Here is a 23632-nt window from a genome sequence, read left to right on the forward strand (position 1 = left end):
TGGATGTCCTCCAAACATTTTTCAATATGCCCTGAAAGTTTTAACTTTGTACCTTCAGCCGTTCTTTAGATGTTTCTGATACGCCCTTTTGATCGCCCGTTCAATATTTTCTGAAAGTTTCGCCTTAATTCTGTAAGCTTTTGTTTAGACCCCGGATCAAATATATCCCCCCTTTTCTCAGCAATTAAACCTATACGTAAACACTGAGCAACTTGCATAACTTACACATACGTGCTTAGGTTTGATTAAGGTTATCATCAAATATTTATTAAATATGTGGTGGATATTTAGGTTTGAATATTTGATTGAAAATGCAGGGCATTGAAAAGGTGTTCTATGGAATGCCCTTAGTTGTTGAAAGCAACCGTTATTAGGATTCATAGTCCAAGCATACTTTTAGGAATTTTATTTGAGCAACCAAATAAAAAACTTCGATAGGCCTTAAGAAATGTGATTTTACCATAGGCAGCACAATAGGGATGCCTAAGTAAAGAGCGAAGTGGGCATAATGTATTATTTATTTTATTTCGATTGATTTACTTATTGTTTTTCGGGGGGGGGGGGTTCTGACCAAGGCACTTCGTATTAAAAGAATTGTCGTAGAAACTTCGAAAGGAGCTCATTCGATCGGAAATTGAAAGTTTTAGTTCCCTTTTTAATAGTCAAAAGTGATTAGAGAGTAACAACCCACCCCCCTCCAAGCACATCATTTTCCCAAACACATCCTTTCAAAATTTGAGACAGTCATTTTTTTAAGCATAGTTAAAAGGCTCTGCAATCATGTCTTTGGGGGTGTCAACCCCCCGAGCTCTCAGGACAAGGGCTGTAAGTTAGGTAGTTCGTCCGTGTTTGCACATAATATATGTTATTGAAAAAGCTGGGCATGTTTGACCTTTACTTTCGAAAAAGACTAAGGGCTTCCAGGTGAGCCTTTCAGAGAATGTTGAGGGAGTACTGAACTAAATCAAAACACGTTATATGTATATGGGTTGTAAAAAGGACCTGACTCAAGCATGACTGAGTATATTTGGAACTTTCAGTAAATGATAAGGGAGATGATCAATTGACCGAAAACACAATATTTGCACACTACTACTACAATTACCACTAAAACTACTGCTTCTGTAGCGAGTACTACCAAGGCTGAGGGTATTGAAGTGAACATCTGAGGAAATGTTGAGAGGAAAGTTGAATTAAATCAAAACATACTACGTGCATACAGATTATCAAAAGGGCGTATCGGTAATATTTTTGAACGGCTTACCGTTTCAAGATGAAACTTTGGGGAATTATGAGAGGATGTTCAACTGACCAAAAGGCTAACAGGGACAATATTGACCAAGAGACGTGGAGAAAAAGAATGTTAAACAGATATTGTATCCGTAATACTAAGAATGCCTTTGGCATTCATGCATGTAAAGGGTCTTTAGAGGTGACATTACGAATGTTGGATCGCTTCAATGAAGTGCGGTAAGGGATAGACTTTTCAAAGGAAGTATTAAAATGAGGTTATGTTTAACAATTAGCTATTATATTGTTATAATAACTATATTAAAGCAGTTATGTCACCTACTGGCCTACCAGCTTAAAGGCAACTAGCTTACTTAACCAGCCAAAATTTTCCTAGGCTACTTTTTTCAAACTCGATTTTAGCTTGAAATAACTCTCAAACGAAAAATCTTGAGTAATTATTCCTTACGTAGAAGGAATAACGTTACGTTTACGTTGCGTTAACGTTAGGTTACGTTTGCATTTTTTCGTAATATTGTATCATTTATCGAATTTTCTTTGAAATTTTCTACTTTTTAATGAAGTCGTCAGACGCTACACTATAAGTGGCGATAGTGATTTTAATCCCTAATTGCCATGTTAAATCCCAAAAATCTAATTCTTCTAAGTTTCCCTTTCTCATTGTCCATAAAAACAAATATTTCCATTAGATGCTTCTAAGCTTCATTTTTTTAAACTTATCAAACGATCAAAATGTTTCTTATCAAAACGATCAATGCTTTTTTTTGGTTCTCTTCTCAGTCCTTTGGTTCTTGTTTCAGTTCTTGGTTCGGTTCTCGGTCCGTTGGTTCAGTCATATTGATTCTTATCTCAGTCGTGTTTAGAAATTTTTCAAAGAGGGCAAAAGCTGTAAGGGAAGAGGGATTTGTTAATGTTTTATTTTATTTAAATGAAGTTTTCAATGAAAATTGCCTCCAAATGCAGTTATTTAATTTTTTGTAGTAGCTGGTGTAAAATTAAAAAGAAGAAATTGTGGTTGAAAAATCTGAACAAAAATTAAGCTAAAAACATATGCCACCAAAGACCTTAAGATAACACAGCTTTCATTTGAAGGTACAGTTGTCCTTGCAAAGAAGGGTTAATGTTTAATTTTTTTATGAACGGAAAGTGTTGGTAAGTTCAACTAATTAGTTTTACTAATTAGTTTTTGCGGTTCAAGGTGGCAACACTGATGGAAATTTGACATTGCCATATATACTTCTTGATTTTGAAATAACTGAAAGGAAGTCTTAGAAAATCGTAGTTTTTAGGTATGAATAGAACTGAGATGGGTCAAGGGGGCAAAAATTATGTTGTTTTTTTTTTTGTCCTTGTTGCTTTAACACCGACGGATCTAGAGGAAAATCTTGGGGGGGGGGGGCGCCGGACACAGGGCGCCAAAAACTGATTATACAGGACTAATTTGATAGCTCTTTATTTATATGAAAACTGCCAAATATGCTCATAAAGGTAAAACGTAGCAAAAGAAAATAAAAACAGTACCACACTACACAACTAAACTCAATCGGCGAGCTTTTCTGAGAGCGAACATATCGATAGCATCGTCTGTTTTCGCAGTTCGTCTCTGTAAGTCTGCATGAGTAGTAGAGCCTCCAACCTCTCTTCAGTCATCGTGCTTCGTATTGATGAACATGTCCTGTCAACCTTTGAAAACATTCGTTCTGCTTCACAGGTTGACACAGGAAGCGTCGCGAGAATTGTCAACAATGCGAAGATGTTGGGAAATACATTTTCCTGACAACTGTTCAGCGCTGAAATAGCTGTTTTCGGTTTTTGCACGGTTTCCTTAGACCAATACTTGTTCCAAATCTCGAACTCGGTTTTAACGTCTATCTCCGTACCCACGAGCAGCTCCTTGTACTTTTCGTACCCTGGCTGAACGTCCTCCCAGCGTTTGCCATTAACCACAGCCGGGATCAAAGCTGAAAGTTTTGCAGCATTCGTAAAATGGCAGCTAAACCGCTCCGTAAAATCAAGCAGCATGGCGTCCAGGGCTGGAATAAATGCCGCCATCCTATAATGACTTTCTGGATCCATCTTGGGTACCCCTGCCCGGTATGTAGAACGTGAAGCCATGCGTGGCTGCGTTACCTTGATGGTAGCATCAATCTTTTCGGCCATTTTCAGAAGATCTTCGTAAAGCAGTCTGAATTTGGTTTCGGCATGTGATCGCATATCTTCCAGCATTGCCTTCACGCTGCTAATGAGGGACAAGGCTCTCACGAGGTCACCATCCTTCTGTTGTAGTGACTCGGCCAAAGGTTTCATGATTGACGAAAACGAATTCAGGCAAACCAGTCCTACGAGTGTATCTGATTTTTCAATGCAGGATCGTAATGCATAAGCTCTGCTACTTGCCTCTCGATCGTGCCATCCTTCCATCTCCTGCAGAGCAGAAACGATCGACGGAAGGGAGTCCCAAAACCTGCTGATTGCTTCGTGTCTCTCTACAAATCTCGTGGTACAAAGACTGACGAGTGTCTCTGTTTTAGCTTTGTCCGCGATAAGATGCTTTTTAGAAGTCTTGTTCTCTTGGCACTTGAGCTGAAGTGAGAAATTGTGTCTCGAACAACGTCTTGGGCATTGCGCAGAATGGGAACTGAAACTATCTTTGAACATGAGAGATTTGTGGCATGGCTCACACAGTGGAAGTAATCTGCCAGTTCACACTGGCGTTTAACTTCAGCAGCAGCACCATTTGTCAAGCTTGCCATGCTAGCAGCTTTGTCGTATCCTTGACCAACGCACTTTGACAAATCCAGATTTGACTTCCTGACCTCACTCAACAGCAGCTTCCCGAGGCTCTTGCCGTCTAGCTTCTCTTCGATGCTTCTACCGTCGTCACTTTCCTCATCTCCAGCGAGTCTTGACAGGGTTTGAAAGGCATCGACAACTGCAAAAGGATCTTCTCGAATCACGTATCCCTGCTCGGTTTTACACACATAACGACAAACAATGACCATCAGCTCCCTGGTCTGCCTGTCTGTTGACTCGTCCGCAAGAAGACACCAAACCGTTGCTTTGTTTGCTTTTCTCACTACTTCGGTTTTTATCATTTCCCCAATTGTTCCAATCAGTTCATTCTGGATCTGTTTACTCGTATATTTGGCGTTGCTCGGTGCATTTTCAAGTAAATTTTTAAGTTGCGAGTCTCCACTCTGAATCTGATACCGAAGTAGGTGGCGGAAATTCCCGTCGTTTACTTCTGTAATGACATCAGAGTCTTGGATATCAAGTTTGCCATCATCACGGTGGCCACGAAGGGGGATATTCTGTGCCCCGCAAAGCTTGACAGTTTCAACAACGCTTCTCAAGAGTGCACGGTTCTGCTGTATTTGCTTGACCCTTTCACAGTCCAGAGCATTCCTGATATCTTGATCTTGACTACCGCGCTGAAACGTTGTTAGCAGCGCGGCAGCTTGTTTCTGGCAGTGTTTGTTAAACTGTGCTTCAGCATGGTTTGTCAGCGCACCATCTTTCCCGGTAAGTTTCGAATAGTCTTTTAGCGGTTTCAAGACCAACTTTCCCATTTTTTGCCCTCCGCCACCTCCAGATAAAGCCGACCATCCTCCTCCGCTTTCGTTGGTCCTCATCAAAACACAAACACTGCACCAAAGGCCTTCGTGGTCTGGATGACGACTCACTGCGAGCCAAGGATACCGGGCAAGATGTTCGGTATTCAAGCGACGCTTGACTTCGTCACCTTTTCTCTTTTGTGTCGAGACTGGAAGATCAGATTGGTTCTTCGGCTTCCACCTTTCGTTCATAAAAAACATAATTTCGCCAGAAGACAACTGATTTCGCTCTTTCAGCGCTACTGCAATACCAAAGTCATTCGACGGCGTGAAGTCAGTTTCAGGCAAAAAAATAGCGCTTTGATTCTGCTGCGGGTGCGGGGACTGTGAAATCAATGTTGGGCTATGTACCACCAAGGTTTGAGTACTGCTTCTTGATCCTTCAGTCAGCTGATCAGTGTGTGTCGTTTCGCCGAAGTTTGTTATGAAGGCCGTCTGTGAAGTGGACGGAGTTGTTGGTGACAGTTCGTTCTCCTGGCTGAATGCGTTTTTGTGCATTCCGACCGTCGACTCAGAGTGGGCATCAGAAGTTGCCGTCGTCTCAACATCTAACAAAAAAAGTTTCTCTTTTAAAGGATGCACAAGACATTTATTGTAAACGTATATACACTTTGTATAATGGCTTGCTTTAGTTGATTTAACTCTCAACATGGTGAAGGCAGAATTGGAACTAAATTTGAAAATAAACTGAATCAGCAACATTAACTTTAAACTCCCCCAACAATCTTGAACTTTCATACCCCAAAACTATTTCTAGGAAACCCGGACTTTAAAATAAAATACCACCCTAAACATCACTAATTTAATTTGCAACCCCAAGAACCGATCCCCGACATATGCTAACAAATATTTTTCAAGAGCTGAAACCCGAAACAATTATCACCGAAGTTTCCAAGGCTAAAGAGAGAGCTTTAACTGCAAGAATTTGAAAGATAATTTCAGAGCTGACACAGTGTGTCGGTAAAAATACTGCTTTAAGCCAATATCATAACCGTCAGGCGAGACGAGTGGGCTGGTAAAAATCAGGTCAAACGCTTCGGACAAATTGCATACGAAGAACACTGTACAAGAGGGACCGTATGCAATATTTAACAACAAAAGCAGCTGGTACGCGATGAAGCTTGACGAATGAGCCTTATCAGGAAAGCTATCCGATAATGGGCTAAAGCTAGAAATTAGAAGTGTTGATACCCACTTTAAACGACACTCCTTCCTTATTGTTCTATCTTTAAAAGCTTACCTTTAATCTGATGTTTCTTGGCAAAATAATCAGAGATGTCCCTCGATCCTTTACGGCTTTCCGCCATCATTCTTTGTTTCTTCTCTGTTCTATATTCATGCCCTGATTTTTTTTTCAGATCAATTTTAAATTCGTTTCCGTCTAACTGGTCTAACACACGGAGCAAAAATACTCCGAAGGCAGTGGCAGGGTCGCTCGCGCCTAGCCACCCGCCGGTTGGATCTAACCACCCACGCAACTCCCCAAAGACATGCGTTTCTCGTAAGCATTCACAAAATGTTTTGCTCGTTTAGCACGTCCCAAAAATAAACCCAATAATCATGATTCGTGCAGTGTCGGATTTGAACTTTAGATAATGTGATAAAAAGAAAGTAAAAAATGATGGCGTATCCGATTTTTTTTTTTTTTAGCGTCGGCCTTAGTTGAATCATTCACAAAAAAGGGTCGTTTGCACGATGGATGAGAGGGCGCCAGAAAATTTTGGGGGGGGGGCCAGGGCCCCCCCCCTGGATCCGCCGCTGTGCTTTAATATTGTATCAGCAAAAATTAAGCTAAAAACATGTGCCACCAAAGACCTTAAGATAGCCTGGCTTCCGTTTGAAGGTACATTTGTCCTTGCAAAAAAACTGTTATGGTTTGAGTTTTTACGAACGGAAAGCGTTGCCAAGTTCAACTAATTAGTTTTGCTTGTTAGTTTTTGCGGTTTAACGTGGCAACACTGACGAAAATTCGATATTACTATGTAAACCTCTTGATTTCAAAATAACTAAAAGAAAACCGTAGTTTTGCAGTTTAATGTGGCAATGCTGGCAAAAGTTTGATACTGCCATAAAAACTTCTTGGTTTTTGAAATAACTGAAAGAATATCTTAGAAAATCATAGTTTTCAGGTATAAATAGGACTAAGGTGGGTCAAGGGGGCTTTTTTTTCTTTCTTTTTTTTATTTTCTTTTATTATTATTTTTTTTGTAGTTTCTACTTTAATATTGTGTTTTGTTTTAGAGCATGAAGTGAAGTCAAGCAAAACGATACAAACAAAATTAAACGAAACGGGACGACTGCTTGCCAAACTGGAAAAGGTACAAAAAGAAAGACTAAGTTGCCCTTTGCCAGCCCATTTAAGCAATGTGCAAAAGCCAGGAGAAACCGAGTTTGTGCTAGGTAATTGTTTTTACCTATCTTTTTGGTAATTTTGTCTGTTTTTTTTTGTTTTTTTTTTTGTCTTTTTGTCTATCAAATAAGAAGTGCTAGTATCGTAGTAATGAACTGAAATTAAGGAGTGATAAGGCCCAAAAGTACCTGGGACTCCAAAAAAACGGAAATTTTATAAAAATAGAAAAACAAAATCTTCTTTCACTCAACGGCCCATGTTTTTCAGCATTTGTTCCTAAACAATTTTGATAAAAAGTCAAGCTTTACCGTAAAGAGTGAGGGATTGAGGAGGGGCAGCCCCCCTCATGTATAGAATAATTTCTATTCATTTTAAGTTTTAACGTTGCTCCTAATTTTCAATTGAAAAAAGCTTGTATTTTTTACTTAATTTTATTATGGGGGCAATGCCATTTACAGACTCAGAATTGCTGTTGCCTCAGCGATGAGGAAGGAATAGTTACCTATAGTGTTATGAGTACTAATAAGGAGATTAGTGAAGCAGAGGAAGCAGGTGTGGCCTCTTCTTCAAATCTCATGCATTAATTAAAAAAGTATTAATTAATAAATGCATTAATTAATGCATTAATCATGCATTAATTAAAATCTCATGCATTATCTGTAACTTTTGTAGAAGCTTCGTATAAATGCTAATGAAAACACTGAAAAAGACCACCATTCTATTTTTCTTAGTTGTCTTATTATTGCCGCAATTCCCGTCACAAGTTTGGAATTTGGTTAAGAAGGATAGGAAGGCTCGGTTTTTTTTTAATCATGTTTAATAATAAGGACACTGCCGTATAAAAGGTTTTTGTTCAGGGAGGAGGGGGTTCTAATTGTCAAGGTTTGTTTTTGCACAATATTTTTTACATGTATTTTCTGAAACAAATAAGAGTTCCAAACAAGGATAAGTCCTTTTATTAGATAGTGAAACAAATACATACAAAAGTCCTAGATATTTCGATGACATAGTCATCATCATCAGTAGAGAAACTGAAACCAATGTATTTTTTGGGGAAAGGGGGTCAAACCCCCCCCCCCTGCTCTACTGGATACGGCCAAGAAAGGAGCTCAGAGAAGAAAAAAAGGTATGATTTGTTCTAATCTTCTTGTACGTGAATTAAGACAAATTGAGATGCATTCTCTGCACTTTTTGTAAGAGCCTCGTAAGATGGAGAATCCTTAGACAGCGGATCTATCTAGCAATTATAGCAGAATTTGCAGAACTTAGCAGAATTTGTGTGGCTTCTTTTCCTATAAAGAAGATCATAACTGCGCTTCCAACTACGCTTGATTGAAAGGTATTCACTTCAATAACATAAATGTATTTTTTCGCATTTAAAAAAAAATGGAAAAAATGAGAGCTTAGAGTGAAAAGTTGGGCTATTTTTACGAACTTGTCATGGAAATAGCTCATTATTTTGGAACAAATCTATAGAGAAAACTAAAAGTGCGCTTCTCTGATTGAAAGGTTTACATTCAATCATAGAAATCTATTGTCTGTAATTTCATTGCAAAAAAGGAGCTTACAGTGGATAGTTCAAATAAGAGGTATTTGCGTATCCTTGATGCATATGCAGGGACTTATTCTGATACAGTTTAATTTGTATATACTTAATCAGCTGTTTGATCATTATTACCAATTCTAAAAAGAAGAAAAACACAAAATCCCTGTTCAAGGAGGACAATAATAAACAAAAAAGTTGGTGGGGCAGTAATAAAGAAAATTAACTTTATTGGACAATTTGAATAATTGCCCAAAAATTTCATGAAAATATTGGATTTCAGTGGGCCTCGAGACCCTAACCACCCCCTGCGTACGTCCTTGTTTTTTAGTTTCCCATTTACAGTTATTTGAAAGTAGCTGTATCTTCTCTTATTTAAAATGTATAACATGAGCTGATATTTTTACCCTGTGTTTTTTTTTCGTTTTTTTCTTTTTTGTTTGTTTTTGTTTGAGTTTGTAAAAATCTGTGTAATTTAGCAAGTGCTACGAAACAGATTTATGAATAAACCTGTACCTACCTACCTACCTAGCTGAAAATATTAGTCGTAGTAAAATCATAATTAATATTAATTCTGATTATCATTATTACCAAATTAATATATTAATTATTTTAATTAATTTATATAAAAATAAGTTATATTGATAAATAATATATTAAATTAATACATTAGATAATTTTATTAGTTAATATGTTATATTAAGTAATTTATATTAAATATGTTAATACATTAAACATATTAACCATATTAATACATATTAATCATATTAATTACCATATTAATCATAGTGAAAGGTTATGGATAGCATCTAAGGCTAATCATAGGATTATTTCGCAACGAAATAATTAAGTCCATTTTGAATTTTAAATTTATAATCCAGTTACTTTATATTATTTTAGTTTTAGATTCTAATTGCTTTTTGATTTTTGTCTGTTTTTTTCTATGCTTAAGACGCCTTCGGGCAAAATATCAGTTCGATTTTTGTTGTCTTCCGTTTCCTTTTACTGGCCATAGACCCGATTGTCGTTTCCAGATTCCTTTCTTCGATTAATCACAGTGCAGTAGCTCTAGCTGTAAAATTAACTTTCCATACCAATAAAAACAGTTCTGAATTAAAATTACCAGTTTGTTATTTTTTCTTCTGAGTTGTTTATTTGCAAACATTTGAAAGCAGTTAATTACCATTAAGAAAAATATCAAAAGAGACAAATAAGATCAGACCAATGGCGTCAAGTAACGAAAATTGGGAAGGGGGCGGGGATATATATATTTTTCAATATTTAAAATAATTTTTGTTGTGTTGTTTTTTTTCAATGAAAATACCCCAAAAAAATATTTTTCAAAGTCTAGGGGGAGGATGGAAAGATCTAGAGGGCACAGGCCCAATTTTGCCCTCCTCCCTCCTGCCCAATTGGATCTTCTGGATTAGGCCAATATGTAAAAAGTAAGGCTTCTTTTGATTTTTCTTACTATCATATCTGGCCCAATCGGTCTAAAATATTATCTTATGTTTGTTTTTATATAAAAAATAGCTCTAAAGTTAACAATATTATACTTCTGGATTGCTCTTTTCTTTCAGCTAAAAATATTTCTAATACCTTAGAAAATAGTTACAAAATCAACTACCCCGGATAAAGCCATATCAATCTACAATGATGCTGCATAAATGAAAACAATTCTGGGTTGAATTATAAATTCTGTTATTTTTCTTCTGATCCACTCATTTCCGAACATTCAAAAGCTGTTATATCCTTCCTTTTTCAGCTGAAAATATAACTGATAGTCTAACTCAAGTTATAAAATCAACTAACCCGGATAAGGCTGTATCGGTCCAAGGAATAAGGAAGGCAATGGGTATTGAAGTTGTACCATCCAAAGGAAGACATGCTATGACATCTGATTCGAAGACAAACCTGGACCGTGAATTGGAAAAAATTTTAGAAGAAGAATCGCTAGTAAATAATCCAAGCGCGGGTCAGATTCTCAACGAAATATTCTCTTAAATTTATTTTGCATTTTATCGTTTTTATTAATTGTACCCGTAGCTTTTGTATATTGTAATTTCTATAAATTATGTATGAGCTGATATAAGGATATTATTATGGGTAAATTTTTAATTAAGTCAGTGAACGTTAAGAATTTTTTTTCTTATACACATACTAATAAAAGTCCATAATGTACTGTGTATTAAAAAAAAAGATTCAATTCTCAAAGTCTAGATTCAAAAAATTGCCTCGTTATAATAATTTCATTTTAGTTCAAGTATGTATTAAAGGGTAGTGAAGTTTTAACAAAACTACTTGCTGTAAATTATGCATACCAAATATGCTATAGAAATTGTAGCAATTTTCTGGAAACTTAAGAAGTAATTTTAAAATTTTTGATCTTTATCATCATCATTACCATCACATTTATTTTATCTAAGATTCCGCACGTGTCCTGAACCAGTAAGGTCTAAGGCCTTTTATTACCTATCCAAACATTGCAGGTTTTTGACAGGTCGTCCTCGCTGGCACTTGTGAATGCCTCTTTTGAACCAAGCATGATTAACACAGAATAGTACTAGCATTTGATTCCCAATTATTTGTTTCCCAGCCCCTTCTAGTGAGATCAGATGGAGTAAGATACCCAGTTTAGTCCTCGTCTATTATACCCAGATATACCCTCGAAGATACCCAGTGTAGTCCTCGTCTATTATAATGGTTTATTGACCCTGGCTACCTACAAAATGAATAGTTTGACATTAAATGCATAAGGTAGCTGCGTGTTCTTTCCTATCACAAAAGAAAAAAAATCTGTCTCACTCTCACATCTCCTCTCATGAGGTTACGTATCACTCTCACTTCTCCTCTCAAGAGGTTAGGATGTATCACTCTTGCTTTTCCTCTGAAGTGGGTCTATCAGTCTATTTTTGGAAATTGAACAGTTGACAATTTTGCTAAGTTTTAGTCGCTGTCGACTAAAACTTCTGTCCTTATTACTATGGTTATTAAGCTTCAAGAAGTTAAAGAAGATGGGTTAGTTTGTTTGATAGAAATTAGCTTTGGGTAGTTGTCAGTACTTATTTGAGTGATTGTATATCAAACAGTACGTTTTACGTAAAATCTGCTTTGATCCTATGCATTAGGGTTATAATGAACGAAATTTTAGATGGTTAGTTAACATTTTCCAGATGAAGCACTACAAGACAAGATCTATTGCGAAAAGCCTGCGGGCCCTTGCTACACAAAATACAGTCTACAAACACATCACGAGGAGCAAAATACAACTTTAAATATGCAAACCAAGAAAAAAATAAAAAACAAAATAAGGTCCAACATTTTAACCAACAAACAACTACCATAATAAAATTCAATTCCTTAAAACTATAACGAGCTATCCCGTCAAACATGATTCCAAAAATAGCTTACCAAGAATTGTGCTTTTTAGCCATCCAGCTTGGGCCAAACAAAGCGGTTATAGTAGTTTGATTACAAGAAAATATTTTAAGGAGTTGGAAACATCATTGCGAAAAATAAGGATTGAAGCACTGGGCAGTGTGTGGTGGAAAAGAAGCACGTGCGGCTGTTTAGGCCTTAGATGGCCTGGTGCTCTGATGATTTATTGGTTTTAGTTGCAGTTTCAGTATTGATTGTTGACGCGATCCGTACCCCAAGGTAGTGAGTTCTCACTTATCCTCGCCTCCTCTCCCCCCAGTTTTCCACATTTGTCACCAATTTAGTAATATTTAGAAAAGGATTTTCTGCTTTGCGTGAAAAGGAAACTCATTCTTCCATGAAGAAGGATTAATTTTGGGCAAAGGATTACAGATGAAGGCTAATGAGTTACTGAAAATTGTACTCTTGACTGTCTAGCTAGGACAAAATAAAGTATTTAAAACAGGGTAGTTTTAAGGAAAGTTCAAAGGAATTGGAAACATCATTACAAAAACAAAAGAGTGAATGACTGGTCAGTGGGTGACAGAAAAGAAGCGTGTGCCGATCTTTAGGGTTCAGATGGCCTAGTCCTGCGATTGTTTGTCAGTAGTGGCTCTGGTTTCAGTGGTGATCATTGACGCGATTCGTGCCCCTAGGTGGTGCGTTTTGATTTATCTCGTCCCCACTTTTCCACTGTCGTTACCAATATGGTACTATTTAGGACAAGATTTTCAGTGCGAATAAAATTATTTTTTTCGTTGAGAAGTATTGATTTTATATAGCATTGGTATTTTATGGCACTCATCATCACGGTGATACTGATCTTGAATATGGTTGGTTGCGCTTCTGACAATTCTGTAGTTGGTCTAAAAGCATCAACCAAATAAATATTTGCCCACGGTCTTATCTTTCCAATTTTTCTCAATTCCAAAAAAAAAAATCACTTAGAAAAAACACCCTAAAAAGACTTGTGTGAAAGAAACATATTAGATCCCTCTTTTAAATTCAATAGCGTCTAATACCGTATATACAATCTACTATATTTTATATTGGTATATTTCTCTTCTCTTGTTCTTGATTCATGTGTCATGTTTTTGCGGTGTAAATAAGTTCTGTCGCGAAATTGCTGTTGAAAAGACGAATCTTCAAAAAGAAATCAATAATGCGTAGCACCCCTATAACGCCCAATATCAGTCCTTCCAGCCTACAATTAAAATAACATTATCAATAGGGTTAGCCATCTTATCATCATGTAAGCACTTTGTTAAACTACGGATCATTTTATGACCAAACGCCGTATTAGAATTTGGTCAGAAATGCCTGTTTTTTGCCAAATGTCGGTTTGGTATTTGCCGTAGAACATTATTTGCGCCTATAAATTGTGTTAGGGGCCATTCACACGGGGATTAGTCGTAGTCGTGATTATGACTTGACAAAAAACTTCCCGTTCACACGGGTTTCAGTTCCAGCGTATTAACAGTTCAATTTGGATCAAATCACCAGGAACTAAGACTAGGTTTTAACCAATTACATCGAAGATTAGTGGGAAGAAATTTGACTGGAATCTATCAACAAGTGAAATGACATCATTTTTACACAATTCTTAAAAAAGGTTATGTCAGCTTTGCCCTTTTACTGAGACTATCTGTCTTGGCTTTACTAAATGAGCATCCCAAGTGGTATTTGAAAATGCAATTAATAAAGGCCTGGATGTTACTTTATACCAAGTAACCTCCCAGTCACCTTCCATGCATTTTATTTCACCGAAGCATTCTTGTACTTTTTCTCTGTTTTATCATACAGAAAACCTTCTGTTCTCTACATGCACAATAAGTTCTTTAAAAAAAATCAATCCTTATGCCATTCAGTATCTCTATCATTTGCCCATCCTCCATTCCTGTCAAATTTTCTTGTCGCTAATCCAATGTAATTGGTTGAAACCTAGGCTTGGTTGCCGGTGAGTTGATCCGAATTGAACTATTATTACGCCTGGTACTGAGACTCTGAGACCTGTGTGAGCGGAAAGTTTTGCCAAGTCGTAGTCGAGACTACGACTAGGCCCCGTGTGAATAGCCACCTAGTCTTATCACCATTGCTATTTTCTTTCCCTACATTAAATTTACCTAAGGTAACGTACTATATATCCCTATTTGTTCAAACGGGGACACAAAAGTCCCTAATAAATGTATCATATTTCTACTTAGGACATTGTCTATTTGTTCCTGTTACTATACTTAAATTCATTTGAGACGCTACTATCTCTGTCAGTCGACTACAGGGTTGTATGCCACTATAACTGATACCTTGCACTTTTTGTTTATAATAATAATCTATTTTAACCCACTGTACTATATGTGTAAATACTGGAGTAACTAAAATAAAAATAATAATAATAAAAAATATTTACCGATAATTGCGGGCCCAAGTGAAAACTAGCATCCTGACTTGCTCAATTTCAAGGGAGGACCTGCTGCCCCATAAAGACCCACAACGTGTCTATAACGTCCACAACGTCCGCACATAGAAAACATAGTTTATTTCCATAGTATGCGTTAACATACCGCTAATGACCCCACACAGGTCATGCTGGGCAAGTGCGTCCTGTCATTTAACATACCCTTCTTGTCTATAATATATTATTCACCTGCTGCACCATAAAGACCACAACGTGTCCATTTCACACAGTAATATATATTCCCCCTCTATAAATGTTCCATCTGGGGGCCAACGTGTGATGGTCTTGACTGTGTGGCACAAAGTGTTGATTACCCTTTACTAGAGGTTGGGGATTGGCTTGTTTGGGAAGATTTGGGTGCTTACACTATGGCAGCAGCTGGAACGTTCAACGGTTTTGATGTTGCTAAAGTATGCTCAAAAAAAAAAAAAATAACAAAGAAAAATATTTACCGATAATTAAACATGGACGTGACTATGATTTGGACCCAAGTGAAAACAAGCATCCTGGCTTCTTCAATTTCAAGGGAGAACCTGCTGCACCATAAAGACGCACAACGTGCCTATTTCACACAGTAAGTGGCAAAATAGTGAGCAAGTAAGTAACTAGAATTTTATTATTAATACCTTACCAGCTTAAGCAAGACTATACTCCCTGGGAGTATAGTCTATACTCCCCAGGGAGTATTATTTAATACTCCCTGTATATACCCCATTCTTCCTGCCTGAGTACATAAATACTATATCATCTAATTTCGTACTTTGTTTTCCTGAGGGACGATCCATGAAACTCCTAACAAATTATTTCTAAACATCCGAATTCATCTGTCAAAATTTTAATGGGATTGTTGTCTCATCAATGTCATAATTTTCATGTTATTTAAATCATTTAAAGCGTTAGGGCCTTAAAAAAAACAATGAGTCCTACTAGTGTAGGTCAGAGACTGATGACTTTTTCTAAAGTTTAGACAAAGTGCTTTAGTTAGCTTAGACTTTTACAGCAAGACGTCCACGGAACCGAAAGACAACTTTATAAAAGCCTCGGTCCAAGTTGGGCACTTTTTTTTGCACTTGGGGATGCCATGCCATTAATAAAAATTGACGTCTTACATGAGAATTTTGAAGCATATTAACCCCGATTCGTGATATATGCATGCCTTCAAATATTATGTTATGACAGGGGAGCAACTGTTACAAATAAAATGTCTATGAAGAAATTATTCAGCCAAAAAAGCCTGTCTAAACAAACAAAACGCTGAAGAATTGTCCATTAACGAAATGCAGTAAAATAAATGCAGTACTATATCTTTTATAAGGTTATAGTCTTTTACGGTTGCCACTTATCAAGGTCACCGTCTAGCCCTGTTTGCTGTCATGATTAGGCCATTTCATGAAATGTCCACTACAACGCCACGGAAGCTAGGTATCCTTTTCGGGGATAGGGACAAGGAAAATACCCTATGCCAGAGTAAATTGCTTTTGTTTTTCCAAGAAATTTTCAAGTATATATATTTTTTTCAAAATGATTTAAGCCCAAGAAACAAAAAGGATTGAGAAAATTTGGCATTTCAGATAGGGCAATTTGCGCTAAAGTTGTATAAAATTATTTTTTGACTCTATATACATGTATATGTTTCTTTAATTTTAGCAAGTAAAAAAAGCCATTTAGCTTTTGGGCAAAAACTTTCGCTCCATTGGCCGTGACATTTTAAAGTGGCCCCACTCACCAATATAATATGGTAACATCAAAGCAGTAGAAATGTGCATACTATAAAAACAAAACAGTTTCAGATAATAAAACATAGTTTAAAAGCTTAATCATGCCGCGAGACGGAGCTAATAAAAAAATAGAACGCAAAACAGATTTTATTTAAGCCTGCCTCTATCTCTATGCTATTGCTGACCAGGGGGATATTTTTGCTAAATTTCTGATGACTATTGGTAAACCTGCTTTGGTGTTTACAGTAATTTTCTTACACCTGGGATTTTTTTTCTGCAATTAACCTGTAATTTAGTTTTCACATTTGTTTAACACCTTATATGGGCTTTTTCTTATATGGGCTTATCTCGGATTTATGGGTATATTTTGTTCTATTGGCGTCTGTGACTTGACAAACTGATGAATTTGAATGGGAGATTAGTGAGTCACAACATTCTTGTGAAATTTAATTTCCTAAAAGAAGCACTTCACTTGTTCTATTAAATCATCCAATTCAAAGGTAAATACAAATTTTGATTTGGTTACAACAGAAGGAGGAAGCTAAGTGTATCTTAGGTTATGCTAAGTGAAGTAGGCTACTAGGTAGCCTAAAGTTGAGGGGGTTCTTGGGTAAAATTCTACTTTTGGCTATCTTGTAAAGGGGTTAAGTTAGGAAATGAAACTTTGGTAAATTTTTACCAAATCATATCATTGACTTACAAATAAAGTGAATATACCACTTGATGCCTTTTTTTATGCTCTTCACAAATATAATAATCATTTTTGCAGGGTATATATTTGGGTCAATGTCTACCAAATCATACTATTGAGTTAGGAATAAAGTGAATACACCATTTGATGCCTTTTTTTATGCTGATTACGAATATAATAAGCATTTCTATCAGAAATGAATTTCAGCCCCCCCCCCCTTTATAGGCTATACCTAACCTAACCCTGAATTGGCATATATAGGGGGTTGAAATTCATTTCCAATAGAAATGCTTATTATATTCATAATCAGCATAAAAAAAGGCATTGAATGGTGCATTCACTTTAGTCCTAGCCTAACTCAATAATATGATTTGGTAGATATTGACCTATATTTGCTCATTAGGAGGGTGAGGGAAAAGTTTAATCTTACATTGCGTTCACATCAGAAATAAAATTTGGTAAATTTCTACCTAATCATATTATTGACTTATGCATAAAGTGAATATACCACTTAATGCCTTTTTGGTAAGGTTCTACAAAATCATATTATTGAGTTAGGAATAAAGTGAATGCACCATTCAATGCCTTTTTTTATGCTGATTACAAATATAATAAGCATTTCAATCGGAAATGAATTTCAGCCCCCCCCCCTATATAGGCTATACCTAACCTAACCCTGAATTGGCATATATAGGAGGGGGGGCTGGAATTCATTTCTGATAGAAATGATTATTATATTTGTAATCAGCATAAAAAAAGGCATTGAATGGTGTATTCACTTTATTCCTAACCATGATTTGGTAGAAATTTACCTAAAATTTGAATTTTAGCCTCTCCCCCCCTATATATACCAATTCAGGGTAGGCCTATATATTTCTACAACCTAACCCTGAATTGGCATATATAGGGGAGGGGGGCTAAAATTCATTACTGACGGAAATGATTACTATATTCGTAATCAGCATAAAAAACGGCATCAGATGGTGTATTCACTTTATTCCTAACTCAATAATATGATTTGGTAGAAATTTACCTAAAATTTACCCCCACCCCCCTATAGTGCAAATATATACCCTGAATTGGTATAAATAGGGGTGGGGGTAAAATTCATTTCCAATAAAAATGATTATTATATTTGGAAAGAGTATAAAAAATGCATTGAGTGGTATGTTTACTTTATTCATAGGCTAACTCAATAATATGATTTGGGAAAAATTTACCAAAACTTTTAGGTATGGGTCTGCAGGCTAAAATATGTCCTGGGAAGGTATTTTGAAGTACCTGCCTGCACTCCTCTCTCTAGAGGGTCCTGAAATTTGCCTACATGACAGGTCCTTACCTATTGAAAATTTGGCATAACAACATTGGTAAAATTCTGCTTCAGCTACTATTGGCTATCTTGGAAAGGGGTTAGCCTAGGGTAGGAAAATGAAACTTTCAGTGAGGGGTCCAGATATTAAAGTATGTCCTGGTAAGGTATTTTGAAGTACCTACCTCCACTGCTTCTCCATTTAGAGGGTTCTGACCTTTGATGATCTTTAAAAATATGAGTGTTATAAAAGTGAAACCTTGCAAAATAAATTTTCTGCTTAAATGATGTGGCCTAAAACAAAATTGTAGGCTTGAAATTCTACTCAAATAACAAGAATTGCAGCTTAACTAAAGCCAGAGAAAAAGAAACCAAAAGGGCTAACTGAAAATTAGGGTAAAATGTTGTTTTGTCAAATTTTCAATAGGTATAGACAGGATACCACCAGATGGCTAAGTTGACAGTGTGTATATATACAAATCTTTAAACTGGCCAACTAGTATTTTAAGACTAGGATTCCTGCTGGACACAAGGAAACATAGGGTGAACTGGGATAAGTCCAGCCCTTTATTGAGTTTTTTTCAGCTTAATGTGGTCCCAAGATTGTTTTGGAGTTTCTGCCACAATAAAAACTATTTGATGTTGCTCTTGATCATACTAGTAATATTCCGCACAATCCAGAAAGCCCCCGAGTTTTGTTGTTTCCATGATTTGCTACACCAAAGTAACCCATCTCAGGGAGGCCAAACATACCCTGAGTCTGGGATAAATCCGGCACCTCCGAGGTAAATCTTATGTATGTAGAGATAAAAATTATTTCACACTAGGCCATAATAGAGGGTCCCTCTATGTACGGAAAAACCAAAAACTCTCGTTAATGGTTTGTATGTGCCACAGTGGAACATCAGCTTTCTGCTTATCATGGGGTAACTCCGACAGTGCTGGTTTTACCCTGTACATAGGAGAAGTCTCTGAGAAAGGTATTTTTTCAAATTTTTTAGTTTAAATATGAAAAAGGTAACAACATACTTCAAATAATAGGATAAAAAAAAGCAGTTTCAATTAGTATCAGAGAGATTTGAGAAAGCAAACTTTTGATCACTTGCAGGCACTAGTGTGCTTCTTGTACAGGCTGATGATGTGCCGAATTTGGAATGGTGGTAGAGTGAAGGGACCAGCTCCAGAGAGCCTCAATGGTCTGGCAAAGATGTAGTTTTCTTTGACTTTGTCAATGTCATCTTTTTTTGGCCAATCATATGAATAGTTGGCTAGGCTCAGGCAGCAAAGATATTTTATACAAACAAGATTTTCATCGGGAAAATCAAGCACCCTTCCGATATACCAGCCTTGTTGATCTTGTTTGGTATTGTACGCTACAGCATAGTACTCATTTAGCTGTATGTTTAGCTTCTTTTCCTCCTCCTTTTCATGCTCACTGCCAACAGTATCGTGGATATCCATTTTGTCAGTTGAGGAACCCAATGAGACATCAATGTCAGAGTCTTCACTGGAAAGATCATCTTTCTTTTTCTTTTTTGGCTTGAGCGTGTTCTTTTTTACTTTCCCTTTTTTGTTCTCTAGCTTTTCTTTTTTCTCTTTCTCTCTTTGTTCAAGCACTCTCAAAGCCTCTGCAGATGTGATTACTTCAGCTTCCCGGGCAACTCTCTGCCTACCGGATGTCCTGGATGCTGAGGCATCAAGAGAAGGGTGACGTACTGAGTCCAAGAGAAGTTCTTCAAAGGATTTGTCATGAGTATGATTCTTCTTTGGACTAACCAACACCAAAATGATAATCTGTTCAGTTGCAGTATTCACCCTGGTAGTCACTCTTGTTAAATTCTGAGTCTCTGATTTCTTACTCTCAACATATTGTTTGAACTTGGCTGGATCAAACTTTGCGTTGTCGACCACGTCACAGTTGATATGCACAGGAATAGCAGAATTGTAAATTCCTGTTGCTTGAAATGATTTTTGAATCAGTGAAGGGGTAAGGTAAGTCTCCCAGATCTGACATAAAATTTTCACAAGGCCTGGTCATGACAAGACGTCACCTGGGTGTGCTCGTTGCCAGTTCATGAGCTTCTGCTCATAGGATGATTTCAGCCCTTTGAAAATAACCCTGTCAAGGGGCTGCAGAACATGGGTTGCATGGGCTGGCAACTTGAGGATGGTAATGTTCTTCTCTTAAGTGAGCTTCACAAGAGCCAAGGATAAATGGGAGCCATTGCCATCAAGAATAAGAAGTGCTTTTTCTTTCACCTGAGGCAGGAAAACATCTTTAAACCAGTTATAGAAAAGGTCCGCAGTCATCCATCCTTTCTTAGTAGCTGAATAACATGCATCTGGATGGTCCTGAATGGGTAGCCATGAACTCCAAGTGTTTTTTCCCGAGAAGACTACCAGTGGTGGCAGCTTCTCACCTGATGCATTAAAACATGCGAGCACAGTTGTGTTATCACGCCCATTGCCACCAGTTCGCCGCGTTGCTGGGGATCCTTTCGCGCCAGGGATTTTAAGGCTACCAGGATCGCGACAAAACGAATTTTTGTCCAAGTTGAACCAACATTCTGGTTTGTCTAAGATGTCAAGCTCTTCTGCTGTTTTTTGTAGCAGGTCATAAAATCCTAGAATTATAAAAGGATCTGCTTGTTGCACAGCCCTCAGGTTTTCAAGACGCTCAGGTTTCTTAAGCGAGATGTTGTTTCTTTTCTTAAACCCAAGCCACCAGTCCTCACCTGGCCGGTTGTTCGTGAAACGAGTACTGATTTTGTTCATGCTGACATATTTTTGCACTTCGTCTTGGAACTGTTGTTTGGTAAGCCCCATGCCCCACTTTTCTGTGACCTTCAGCAAATTTGCCATACTCTGCTCAACATCAGGAGGTAGGTCTGGAGCTCTCCCGAGAGTAACAGCAGGCAATTCGGGGAAAGTCCTTTGCTTCTTCGTCTGGTCCATTAGTGTTGTCCTCGGTATGTTGTAAAATTTCGCAGTTTTTTTTAAAAGACATTCGACATGATAGAACTTCATCTTTGGCTTGTTTAAGCTGTTCAGCAGTATATCGTCCTCCTGCCCCCTTGTTGGTTTTTTGGTTGTACTTGCGTGGCATCTGGAAAAAATGCAGGTTTATAGTAACAATAGTAAAGCGTAGCTAGTGTATAAGAAACAACAAGCCATATTGACAAATTCAAGCTTATAGCGCGTCCAGACTATCTGTTTTCTGGAAAAATGGGACGGAAAATTGGAAGCAGGAAAAGCTGTCCAGACTTAACGTTTTTTTTTTTAAATATCTGTACAAGTTTATCAGATATCCTCATCAAGGTTTTTCATTAGCCAAAATCTACAGAAAACAATTTTAGAGCCTCAGTTAGAGAATTTACCCTTTTTTTTGTTCTAAACCACATTAAAAAAAAAATTTTTATTTTCCACTTATCCTGTCTAATCGTCTCCTTCTTCTGGCATTTTTTCGGAAAAGCAGTCCACACTTTCATTTTCCGTCCCATTTTTCCATTTTCTGACCCTCTGGTCTTCCTGCCCCGAAAACGGAAAAATGGGACGGAAGTGCTTGTCTACATTCCCAGATTTCCATCCCATTTTTCCAGAAAGCGAATAATCTGGATGCTATTAGATAGATGACATGGAAAAGCTTTACATATCAAATCTACTAGCCTATCTTTTAAAATATATCTCAAATAAAACAGCTTAAAAACAACGTGTACAGTGGACTCACTGTTATTGGGATTGAGAATTGTTAACATTATGAATAGTTGACAAATACAATTCACTGAGATCTAGGATAGAACTGCAAAAGACTAGCAAATCGTATACACGGGGTAAGTCCGGCCCCCCCTGTCGGAATTTACCCTGTACAGGGCAAGTCCGACATACTAGAGTTACCCCGAACGGGGTTTTTTCTGGGGTAAGTCCTACACCCCTTGTATCTACTGACTGGCTTGAGGATAAAATACTAATAAATTACAGTAAATTCCTCAAATATCCAATTAACTCATAAGCTATTTACAGTCATTCCATCCTTTCCTTAAGTTTCCGCACTATCATTTAAAATTACTACCCACCTTATGGTCAGCACAGATGCCCCTCCTCGAATCAGATAAGACAGGGGTGACAGAGTTACCCCGGTGTTGGACTTACCCAAGTTCACCCTATTAAGAAAACAATTCTTACTACATAATATGCAGAATAATCCTAGATAACACATTTTGCAGGGGCAGAGCATTTATCTTCACTTCTTTCCTTGTTTTTCTAGTTTTTCTAAGAAAATCATGAATTTCTTAGAACCTATATATTCACAGAATATATACCCCCAACCCCCTAATGTACAAATATATGCCTAGAATTGCATCCTCAATCTAAATATGACATCCATTTGCATTACAAATGAAATTTACTCCCATATTAGCCATGTGGTGGATGTCCAGTATAGACATGCCATGTAGGTAAATTTCAGGACCCTCTAGAGGGACAAGAAGTGGAGGTAGATACTTCAAAATACCTTCCCAGGACATATTTTAGCCTGCAGACCCATACCTGAAAGTTTCATTCTCCTAACCTAACCCCTTTCCAAGATAGCCAAAAGTAGTTAAAGTAGAATTTTACCACAACATTTTACCTTAACCCTGTCATGCCTGAATTATGAAATACATGCAATAAAATTCAGACAATACTTGAGAACTAATGTTTATGACAAAAATAAGATGAAAAACTTATTTCACATCAGAAATGAAATAGCACTTTGGTGCCATTTGGAACCATCTGGCAGTTATACTCATTATTTTTTTTATGCCAATCTATGAAGCAGTTTCTTTGAGGAGTGAAACATAGTCCTATTTCACACTTTGTGCATTTCACCCTAGTATGAGCATAGACACACTGTTGGCAACAAATCTTCTGTGCTTGCCATGTAGGATAGTGGCTCTGATCATCAAATCTGACAGAGACAGCAGGTAGCAAGTCTAGCCTTTGGTTCTTACCAAAACTTCATAGAAGTTTGCCCACCATGTTTTGGGGTTTGAGCCCTGGTGGTCAGCCCAATAGCCAAGTCAGACTTGAACTCAAGCAAAGTGGGCACCTTTTGTGTTCCTGCCTCCTTCCACAATTGCTGGTATAGTAGCCATCCATTCATGATGCTAAGACCAACAAGGTAGAAGAACATCTGCATTTACCATTTCTTCAACTTGAAATCAATCCTATATAACTCCAGAAGCACATCACATAAATCTAATTGACCCATGAGTCTGTTGTGTTCTTTGATTGCAAAGGGTCTGGA

At 37.3% G+C, this 23632-nt stretch overlaps 2 protein-coding genes across 6 annotated transcripts in view; both read left to right on the plus strand.

The window, feature by feature from the left end:
• The window catches only part of Brd7-9 (Bromodomain containing 7/9), a 220850-nt gene extending 209997 nt beyond the window's left edge, over positions 1 to 10853 (plus strand). For both annotated transcript variants that reach the window (XM_089098433.1, XM_089098434.1), the window contains exons 10-11: positions 7107 to 7265; positions 10524 to 10853. In XM_089098433.1, coding sequence (XP_088954559.1) covers positions 7107 to 7265; positions 10524 to 10762 — 398 coding nt within the window. In that variant the 3' untranslated portion in view covers positions 10763 to 10853. The remainder of the gene's footprint in view (positions 1 to 7106; positions 7266 to 10523) is intronic.
• Positions 10854 to 16555: 5702 nt separating this feature from the next.
• LOC148946394 (guanylate kinase-like) overlaps positions 16556 to 23632 on the plus strand; it is a 54122-nt gene continuing 47045 nt past the window's right edge. For 2 of the 4 annotated variants that reach the window (XM_089098437.1, XM_089098435.1), the window contains exon 1: positions 16766 to 16848. The gene's annotated coding sequence lies outside the window, so the exon portion shown is untranslated. Of the gene's footprint in view, positions 16571 to 16720; positions 16849 to 23632 lie in introns of those variants that run through there. The other 2 variants (XM_089098436.1, XM_089098438.1) reach the window with 2 other exon arrangements.

This window comes from Artemia sp. Qi Xiang Cuo, chromosome 12, assembly GCF_049724085.1.
Source record: "Artemia sp. Qi Xiang Cuo chromosome 12, ASM4972408v1, whole genome shotgun sequence".
Taxonomy (NCBI): Eukaryota; Metazoa; Arthropoda; class Branchiopoda; order Anostraca; family Artemiidae; genus Artemia; species Artemia sp. Qi Xiang Cuo.